The 11049-nt window shown below is 42.2% G+C and overlaps 1 protein-coding gene and 1 pseudogene across 1 annotated transcript; both read right to left on the minus strand.

The window, feature by feature from the left end:
• Nucleotides 1-5263, minus strand: part of LOC113838967 — a 321491-nt pseudogene extending 316228 nt beyond the window's left edge.
• LOC118239342 (E3 ubiquitin-protein ligase RNF216-like) lies at nt 3824-4927 on the minus strand. The gene has a single exon (XM_035449436.1). The coding sequence runs from the start codon at nt 4925-4927 to the stop codon at nt 3824-3826; it is 1104 nt and encodes a 367-aa protein (XP_035305327.1).
• Nucleotides 5264-11049: the final 5786 nt, after the last annotated feature.

Here is an 11049-nt window from a genome sequence, read left to right on the forward strand (position 1 = left end):
CTACTGCCTCCTTTACACTGTATATCTTTATGTGTGAACATTAGACAAAAAAACTGTTTATAAGGCTGTTTTGAGATTTCCTTTGCTTATGGCTAATTTAGCAACACTTAAAACATTCTACGGCTTCCCTTACCCAAAATAACAAAAATCCATATTCCTCCAAACAAAAACATTGTCATGTCTACTAAAATAATAACACAGTTGCTGGTAACAAATTCTGTCTTAGGTTTCTATTGCTATGAGTTGACACATTGACTACTGCAACTCTTATCAAGAAAGACATTTAATTGGCTGGCATGCAATATGAGAAGACAACAGGAAGTGAAGTGAGATACTGGGCATGGATTGAACATTTATGAAAAAAATAAATCCACTTCTACAATGACACACTTCCTCTAACAAGGCCATCCCTATACCAAAAAAGCCATTATCTGCTACTAGTGCAATCCCTTTGCAAGCCATTTTTGAAACTACCCAACCTAACTGAAGAAGGCTACAACATAGAATAGCAACTGTTCTGGTGTAATATGCTTATTGGTACTATAGTGAACTGAATTTCACAGGCTTATCTATTTTCAAATTTGAAATCTGCCCACTTCAGAAAGTAGATCTCATGATGGAAACCACTCACATGCCTATATCCCCAAAGGAGTAGATTATTGTTATTAGGAAAGCAATCCTTTTATTCTGATAAATGGATACATTTTTAAACAGCTACATAAATTAAAATCTTTCTATGCAAAAATTATTACCAAAATATACTTTCCATTGATTTAAGAAGGGAAAAAACTAAAAGAAAAATTACAGAAAAAGATATTTATCCATATTTGAATTGTTGATTTCCAAACTTATGGATGCAGAACCATCCACATTTACTACACAGTGAGATATACAATTTAAATCCAAGATTTTATCCATTTTTACCACTGTGACAAAGGTAATCATTAAAGAAAAAGAAAAGAAGCTGGGTGTGGTGGTGCATGCTTTAATCACAGAACTTAGGAGGCAGAGGTAGGTGGATCTCTGTGAGTTCTAGGTCAGCATAAAATATATAGTGAGTGAAAGGACACGATCCAAACCTACACAGAGAAACCCTGTCTCCAGTGTTCTTGGATAGGTAGGAGCAACATAGTAAAAATGGCAATTTTGTTGAAAGCAATCTACAGATTCTACTCAATCCCCATCAAAATCCCAGCACAATTCTTCACAGACCTTGAAAGAACAATTCTCAACTTTATATGGAACAACAAAAGACACTGGATAGCCAAAACAAGATAGGGATAAATGGGACCTCCAGAAAATGAGAAGCTTCTGTAAGGCAAAGGACACAGTCAGCAAGACAAAACAGCAGCCCAAACACTGGGAAAAGATATTCACCAACACCACATCAGACAGAGGGCTGATTTCCAAAATATACAAAGTACTCAAGAAGCCAGCAAAACTATGCAATGAACTTGGGTAGAAAATAAAACTTTCCATGGTAAAAATACATTTTTAAAAGTGTTATTGCTATGTCAGATATTCAGAGGCCCCTACAAGGAATGTTCCTCAGTGAAAGAAAATAACACAAAGGGACAACAGTAGCAAAAGAATCAATGCCATTTCAGTTATTCAAACAAGCTCTAAAAAAACAATAAAATCATAGGAACTATAGTGCATATCTTTCATTTGCCTTTTTGAGACAGAGTCTCATTGTGTTATCCCTTCAGGACTGACACTCACTCTGTAGACCAGAGTGGCCTGCAACTCCCAGAAATCTGCTTGCCTCCACCTCCCAACTGCATGGATTAAAGGAGTGCACCAACATACTCAGCTAAATTAATTTTTCTGTAGATACAAAATGTCAAGTTCATGGTCATAATCAAGTAACCTCAGCAGAGAAACATTAACTATAATCCACAGCATGTCATCAATCATCAAGTCCATCTGAATTCAGAGTTTCCCACATGCTTGCTGTTTACTGTGAAATGTAGTCTGCATTGAAATGTACATCTCTACAATGTGAAGAAACAACATGAACTGTTAATAAGACAAATCACCCAGTTTGAAAGACTCAGTAGTTGTACTGTAAAGGTTAGGTTTCAAATTTTATGTAGAGACAGAAATAAAATGAGAGAAAGAATGGGAGAATCCACCTGTGTCCTATGAATGTCTTACAAAGCCTGGTCTATCCAGGAGCTCATGAAATAAGTGAGAAACATTATCTCACCTTTTGGCCATCAATACATCCACATGATTTTTGATACATTCCCACCTGAAAATGGAATCTTTTCTTATTCCTCCACTGTTTTCTTCTTCCATATCCTCATTCCTTCCTTCTTCCTTGCCTATTTATTGTACTTTGATAAAACTTTGTTACATTTCCACTCCTAACCAAGGTGGTTTGTGTCTGGTTTCTTTTTTCTAATTTATTTTTTTCTTTCCTAGTTAGATTTATCTGTGTTTTTGTTTTTGCCACGTTTTTTGTTGCAGCCCATGTTTCTTTTTATTACTTTCTAAATTTAAGTTAAAAGCCATCTGACTTTACATACCAATCTGAGTTCCCTCTGCCACTTTTCCTGTGTCCACCCCCTCACTCCACCATCTTCCCTTCCCACCTCCTATCCTCTCCTAGAGAGTGTGAGGCCTCCCATGGGGAATCATCAAATTCTGTTTCACCATTTGGAGTAGGACCAGAAGCTCTCCCCCCTGTATCTAGGCTGAGAGGGTATCCCAACATAGGGAGTGAGTTTCAAAATTCAGTTCAGGCACTTGGGATAGATACTGGTTCCACTGCATGGATTAAAGGAGTGCACCAACATACTCAGCTAAATTAATTTTTCTGTAGAGACAAAATGTCAAGTTCATGGTCATAATCAAGTAACCTCAGCCCAATAGACTGACTGAGAACCCCAAATGACACCCACCCTCAGAAGGCCAAGTTCAGTCTTAGGCAAGTTCCCCATTTGTCATTCTGGAGTCCTTGAACTCCCACCTGCTCAGGTCAGGTGTATCTTATCAAAAACTCTGGAAATTGACAACTGTCTGGAAAAGAGTGCTTATATTAAGGTGGATTTTGCAAACAATTCAAATTTTAAACATGAAAAACCTAGGTGGTTGGAATTGGAGTGATTTTATTAAAGCAAAAGTTTTAAATTGGGCACAGGAATGTCATGTTTAGGTTTGAGTAGAGATATCTTTTGACAGTGAATCAAAAGAGGCTTTTCACTGCACAAAATGAACTTAGAGACAATCTAACCATTTGTTATCAGAACAAAACTATGCCACACATGAGTCTCAGAGGCCCTTGAACCTGAGTAGGTCTTGTCCCACAAGGGGAGAGAGGTGTGGGCTGGGGATGATAGGACACTTCCCTTGGGCTGTCAATGTTCTCCTGGGGAGGGATTCTGGCAATGTCTAAAGATTCTGCACTTCAAAGTCTGGGCCATTGCAGCAGCTTCTAAGATGGCACAACCAGGGAGCTGCCTTAACATTGGCTCAGAGACAGTCAGTCAGCTCCCAAAGGGTATCAGACCTGAAGAATCCGTGGACCTTGTAAAAAAAAAAAGAAGTGTAGGAAGACCTGGTTGGTGGCATATGCCCTTAATCCCAGCACTCAGGAGGCACAGGCAGGCAGAACTCTCTGAGTTCCAGGCTAGCCTGGTCTACAGAGTGAATTCCAGAATTCCAGGAAAGGCTACAAAACAATACAGAGAACCCCTGTCATGAGATAAAAAAGGGTAGGACACAGGCCCACCCTCACAGGGAAGCAAACACTTCACCCATATAAGGTGAGACTGGGTCCTCCTGCAGTGTCAGTGTCACTGGACAAGGGCTTTGGGAGTCAGAAGCCATGCCATTGCTGGGGGCCAAAGTACATGGGCAAGTTGTGAGCCACTGCTACATACACGCGGCCAAAGTCGAAGTTCACAGGCAGGTTGGGCAGAGGTGGTACACAGGGTGCTGGCACGGGACCTAGGTTGATGGGGAAGTAATTGAACCCAGGCCACATAGGTGGCAGGGGGAAAGGTGGGTGCACATTGGCAATGGGTAGCATCTGTGGGTGCAGGTTCTGTGGAACAGGCCATGGCAGGTCACCCACATGCTGTTTTTTCTTGGCTGGCTTCTCCTTTGGGGGGCCGATGCATTTAAAGGTGTTCTCTCCATTCCTCCTTCTCTGTTCCTCTTCAGCCTCCTTTTGGATTTCCTCAATCAGCTTTTCATCATCATCAGTGGGGTCGTTCCAGAGGGAGCACCTGGAACATTCCTGGCAAGAGGCTCCTGGAAAGCGAGGATGCTGGCAGAAGTGGTCATAGCCGTTGATAGAAACTCGACAGACATAGCACATCTGGGCACCACAGCGGCAAGACATGCGGTTACAGCCTTCGGATTTGATGAGGCCGGTCCCACACTGGTGGCATTTTCTAATGCGAGCAGCAGTCATTTTTTCTTCAATAAATGTCCGGTACTTGACGTCATCCTTTTTGGCCAGCTCTTCACAAGTGAGGCCAGTATGCTCTTTCCAGAGGACCCGACACTTCCTACAGGTCTCCTTCTGGCAGCCAGGATTAGGGCAGCTGAACCTCTTCACATCCCTGTCCAACAGAGCAGGGAAGCTACAGGAGGGGCACCTGACGAGCTCATCACCACAGGCTGCAGTGACTTCTTCTTCAGCTTTCCGTTCATCGTATTTGCAGAGAATGGTCTGGGGGAGCACCTTCTCCAGTTCACTGGTTGGGAAGGAACATGTGCAGCTTCCCTCCATGCAGGTGAGTTCTGCCTTTCCTGACCCAAACACTGCCTCTTGGGCATATCTGATGAGACATTCTTTGCAGAACAAGTGAGCATCAGAGCACTGTGTCATCTCCTCCAATGCAAACTCCCCAAAGCAGCATCCACACTCCATCAGCTCTCCATCCTTTTGAAACTCTTCTGCTTTCATCTGCATTGCTTCTTGTCCCCACCTGTTTTCCAATTTTGCCTCCTGAGATGCAGGTAGTTCAACACTAGAATTTCTAGGCCTTTCTTCTCCTCGTCTGTTCAGACCATGCCACTGGGCAGCTGGTTTGAAGATAGTGAGCCCGGATGTCTGAGGTTCATGGTTTTCAGTCAGTGTGACATCATCCAGGTTGTCATCGGCATGATGCTCAGTATCTGGGGCAACCACTGGAATCCCCTCTTCATCACAGGCGTCAGATATGATAACAGGCATCCTTTCCTCTCCCTGGTGGCACGGCAAGTTGGTCAATTGAATGACTTCCTCCTTGTTGTTCCCCTCTGCCATTTTCAAATTCCTGTGTAGATATTGGTGGTTTTTAGTACGCAAGCATATACATGAAGTTAAGGCTGAAAGGGCTGATCCACCAAGCCTCAAAATCTTCCCTCTCCTCAGCTTGGCTGGAGAATGAATGCCTCCTACTGAATCAGACTAAATAGTCTTAATCAATAAAAACCACCATTTGCTTACTTCTCTCTCCTTCCTCAGTTCAGTAAGGACAGACTCCTGTCTCCACCCACCTTATCACTAACCCTGAGCCCAACTGGTATTGAAGTTCTACTCCAAGGACATGACCTTATATTTATATCTACCAAGGACCCACACCTGTTATCCCCAACATTAGGCAGACCCCCACCATGTAGCCTCCCTCAGTCAGCAGACCCACCCTAAGGAACCCTGGCCCAGACAAGATGTCTTTCTCTATTGCAAATATATATTCAGTGATGATTTGGTTTGAGAATAGAAAAATAACAGAGGCTTGAAGGTATCCTCTTTGTCCCCTTACCACATGGAACTTCTGGACAAAACATATTTGTCTTTCACTAGTCTCTGACCATCTCAAAAATGTGTCTACTCAGCTAGTTGACCAGTAAGCTTCCTCTTTTCCTCCCAGTTATTTAAAGCCATAATTAATCTTCTTATTTTAAATAGAGACAAACTCTCAATATAGCCCTGTGTGGATCTCATTAGAGAAATGAGGCACACTTACAATCACTGAGGTTCCCCTATCATCTGTCTCCTGTGTTTTGGGAGGGAAAATGTGGTACACATAGGCAACATGATTATCCTTTTTAATGGGGATGAGCCTTCTCTGTCTTAGACAATCCTGGGAGACATTCTTGTCTTACATGTTACCAAAATTCTGTCCTCTCAATCTGGGCCATCTGGAGCATCACTCAGGTACCCAAGTTTATGGGAAATAACACTGGGAATTCCTCCAACAATAAAGTGCTCAGTAGTAAAGGGCAATAGATAAAAGAAGATCAACAGTCCCTAGATTCAAAAGTCAAGGCCTCCATCAATTTCTCCAGGATTCATATACAATGGTGGGCTCAGAACTCTCAGTTTGTAGACAAGAGTGCACAATCACATATTAGCTGGGCACATAACTTGGGGATTCACTAGCACTCTGCTCTGCCACAATCCCTGCACTTCTCTGGCCCTTAGTGCTCACACCAAGGGGAAAAACTTGCTAACAGCTCCTGATGTTAGACCTGACTCAATTCCTATCTGGAAGGCATATAGTAGACCTCCTCCTCCAAACACACACACCAGCTCCGGAATGCTGGCCAAGGCTCGTCCTCTCAGTGGCCCTCTCTTCCACCGTCTCCTGCTCTCACACCCACGACATACACACTTCCCTCAGGGCACCAACTCACATTAAAACCACTAGATTGTTGCACTTTTCCTGGACACATTGTTTATTGGATTCTACTCTAAAATCATGGGCTGAAATGGCACCACCAAACAGGAGACTCAAAGCTCCTCCCATTCTCTGTCTGCTTCCATCCAAAGATGCTCAAAACCTTCATCTTGACACACCTTTGGAGCCACTCAATCTCTGCTGTACACTATAGAGACCTAATCTCATTGATGTAATTTTCCTTTTTGAGGGGTTTCAACACAGGGTTTTTCTGTATAGCTTTGATGATTGTGATGGCACACATTCTGCAGATCAGGCAGACATCCATCTCAGGGATGTTCCAATGCTGGGATTAAAGGCAGGCAGCACCACTGCCCAGCTGCTTCAATTATTCTTGTGTATGTTGACCAGGCTGGCCCTACAAATCACAGACATTATTTGCCTCAGTGTCCTGACAGCTGGCATTAAGAGTGGCTCACCAGGTCCTTCAAGAAGTAATCATGATTCATATAATCTTTTCTGTTTGATAGGTTTATGTGAAAATGAATACCAAGAGAAAATTGGCCTTACCCTCTTCAGTATCCGGCCCTGAGTAAATTGGGGCTCTACCTGTCAATGCCCATATCAAAAAATGGACTTCTACTTAACCTCCTTCTAGCGATCCTATTTAGCTGTTGCTTTGGCTAGGAAACCCTTCTTGTTGATCAATGGCTGCTAAGATTCTTCCCATATTTTTTGCAACAATTTCCAACTTCCCTCTCCCTACTTGTGCTGCCCAGAAACTCTACCAGATCCCCTAGCTTTCTGTAGACCCAGTCTTCTCAACATAGATTTCCCCAGGCTCCCTGATGATGTCTGGAGTTATGTTCATAGATTTTCCCTAGGTATTTGGGTATTCTAAAGAGAATACTGGCATCCCATTTTGAGGGACTGAAGTGTACTTAATCACTGCTAGGAAACCTTCAGTTTGTTTCCAAGGGTTCCAGCTACTCCCGGTGCTGGAATACAGTGGCTAAAAGTGACATCTTACTTGTTCGGGAAACCATGTCAAGGACTACCTGAGTATAGTGAAATCCTGGAAATCTTCCTCGCCATCTACAAAGGATGAACATGTTCAAATTTTAAAAAGCTGGGTGACTTGAAGCTCATTAACAGAGGACTTGTCCATCTTTATGTCCAAACACAGGTAGATAAAGGGAAAAATGAAAATGTATTTAAAATATATTATTCCATGTGTTTTTATGTATGCATTTGGTCCATATCCTGCCAGAGAACATTTGTGGATATAGGAAAACAAATAGTATGTTTTCCCCTTCCATCATGTGCACCATGGAATTCAAACTTAGTTACTCAAGCTAAGTGACATGGATTTTGGCTGTACCATTTCACAAGCTTCATAGCTCTTGATTGAAAGGGTTATGTCTCCAGGAAAATCAAAGACTGTCACCAGGTTTCCATAGCACTGGCTGGTTTCAAACTCACTGAATGACTAAGAATGACCATGAACTTCTGGTCCCAAACCTCATTCACTCTAAGATTATGGACACAGAACTCTTGAGGGTTCCATTTCTACTCCCTTTATATGCTACTGAGAAACACATGAGGACATTCTGTCTTTACTAGATATTTATTCTGAGTCCTTTCTGGGCATTTTCTCCTATTTCTTTAACAACTTTAGGAACACTAGTCCTACATTGGCTCTTGCTGTAACCCTGAGATGGGAGAGCAAATCTGTTCTAGAATATGTGACCAATGGTCTCTATTGATGAATAACTTTTTGGAATTTCCCCCTTTTTAAAATCTTGAGCATCCTAAACTGAACTTGAATTTGCTCTATAGCCCCTAATGACTCTGAATTTTCTTCAAAAGTAATGTAAGAACAACTATAGTAACAGGGGTTCGTGACACACACCTTTAATCCCATTACTAGGGAAGCATAGACAGGGCCATCTCTGATTATTGTTTTCTCAAATGAAATGTAAGAACAGGGTGTGGGTGTGGCGTTGGTGGTGCACGCCTTTAATCCCAGCACTCCTGGCAGAGGCAGGCAGATCTCTGTCAGTTCAAGGCCAGCCTGGTCTCCAGAGCTAGTGCCAGGATAGGCCCAAAGCTACATAGAGAAACCCTGTCTTAAAATACCGAGAAAGAAGAACAGGGCGTGGTGACACACATATTTTAATCCTATTCCTAGGGAGGTAGAGGCAGGAAGATCACTGAGTTTGAATTTTCTCAAATGAAATGTAAATATAAAGCTGGGCATTGGTAGTGCACGACTTTAATCCCAGCACTCGGGAGGCTGAGGCAGCCTGGTCTCCAGAGCGAGTGCCAGGATAGGCTCCAAAGCTACACAGAGAAACCCTGTCTCGAAATACCAAAAAAAAAAAAAAAGTAAGCAGAAAGACTCAAGCAGGGTGTGGTGACACACACCTTTAATCCCAAAAAATGGAGACACAGAGGCAGGAGGATCTCTGAGTTGGAGGGCTGCATATTTATAAAATATGAGTTACAGAACATCCAGGACTACACAAAATCCCAATCTCATGAACAAACAATAAAATAAAATTGAAACTACCTGGGTGTGGTGGTACATGTCTTCAATCCCAGCATTCAGCAGGCAAAGGTAGGAGGATATCTGAGAGGACTTGCACTACTTGCTCTACACAGGGAAATCCAGGACACCCAGGACTATTTAGAATGACCTGACCTCACAAAAGCAAACAAACAAAAAAAAAACCTTCCATATCTAAAGACATCTCCTCAATGCAAATTACAATTGCTTTGAGATTCTTAATTTTCTCAGAAATGCCAAAAACATGAAAAACAACAAAATATCAGGCTGGTAAAAATGTGGGGAAAAGGATCCTCATTCATTGCTGTAGGTAGTACAGAATGGTACAGCCATCCCCCCACCCCACCATCAACCCAGAAACCTTAGTGGCTAACTTACCCTGCCGGATCAGCAGAAACTCCTGTCTTCAACAGATTGCTGCTGCTCTGTAAAACTCCAGTCTAAGGACCTGACTTAAATATATTTTCCATCCAGGTCCCTCCCAGGTCTTCTACCTTTTTTCACATCATTCCAACAGACCCTCCCACTCAAGGGCCCCACCCAGTCTATAGCTACACACTGTAGTGGCTTTGTATATTTTAGTTTGGCTTTCAATATTGATCAGATATAATCACTGGCTATTTTTGTGGAGACCTAAAACACAAAAACATCTTTTGCCCCACCCTCTCAGTTCTCCAATCTTGCTGTTGAATCCAGTTAAAATGTGGTCTTCACTACTTGGTGACATGAGCCTCTGCTCAGGCTGCCAAAGGTCATTCTATTCCTTCTGATTGCTGCCACCCCTCCTATATTCCTTTTTTCCGCCCCAATCCAAACTGTATTCACCTTTATTAAAGATGCTTTCCATAAACAATCATGGTATTTCAGGCAGGATGTGGGCACCCAATCAGTAACAGTTTACATGAACTTCCAAACTCCCTTCTTGTATGGACAATCAATATCAGAATGAAACCATAAAACCCAGTGAAGTCTTCATTCAATGCTTTGAAAAGGGGAAGAGCTTAGAGTGAGGGTTGACATTTCACATTAAGGATGTTGTTTAACAGCTTTTCACAAGCAGACACTGACTTTCAGGAAACAAAATGAAAACAGCAGAATTATCATTCTGAAGATCCACAGTCGTATATAAAAGGAAGCATTGCTCTTTTGAGGATATTATTTTCACTGAAATGTAAAGAATGCCCAACAGACCATCAAAACCTATTTTAGGGGTCAGGTTCCAATAGGTCTGATTTTAAGGGAGTTAAGTCTATGTTGATGGTACAAGGGGAAGATGATATAAAAATGAATTTGGAGTTTTCCCACACAAGGCATTCTGTGTTGTGGTAGCTACATATGTCAACACCAGGACATCTCTACTGAGCCAAGAGGTACGTTCTAAATTGTCACGGAAAGATATTTTCCATCAATCATCATCAATCAACCTAGCTTAGGAGACATTTTCTTAGTGACACATGTTCCTTCCCTACCCCAAAACAATGAAGTGTTCTGTGGGCTAACAACATAGCTTTAAAAAGAAGTAAATCAATGCCAGGGTTTGGTGGCACACGCCTTTAATCCCAGCACTGGGGAGGTAGAGGCAGGCAGATCTCTGTGAGTTTGAGGACAGCCTGGTCTCCAGAGCGAGTGCCAGGATAGGCTCCAAAGCTACACAGAGAAACACTGTCTCGAAAAACCAAAAAAAAAAGAAAAAAATGTAAAACATAATTCTGCATTTTTATCAAACTTGATAAAAATATTATTTAAACTGTACAATCAGAAGAAGTACACAGTTATCAAAAATGCACACATTTCACTTGGCATCTCCTGCTTCTTCAGCTTTTTGTGCCTGGTCTGTTTTGGCGTCTCCATTTTCTGCAG

The sequence above is a fragment of the Cricetulus griseus genome, chromosome 9, assembly GCF_003668045.3.
Source record: "Cricetulus griseus strain 17A/GY chromosome 9, alternate assembly CriGri-PICRH-1.0, whole genome shotgun sequence".
Classification (NCBI taxonomy): Eukaryota; Metazoa; Chordata; class Mammalia; order Rodentia; family Cricetidae; genus Cricetulus; species Cricetulus griseus.

What these genes read in the sequence shown, in the direction of transcription:
- LOC118239342 (XM_035449436.1), bottom strand. Translation starts at nt 4,927, where the DNA reads ATGCAGATGAAAGCAGAAGAGTTTCAAAAGGATGGAGAGCTGATGGAG.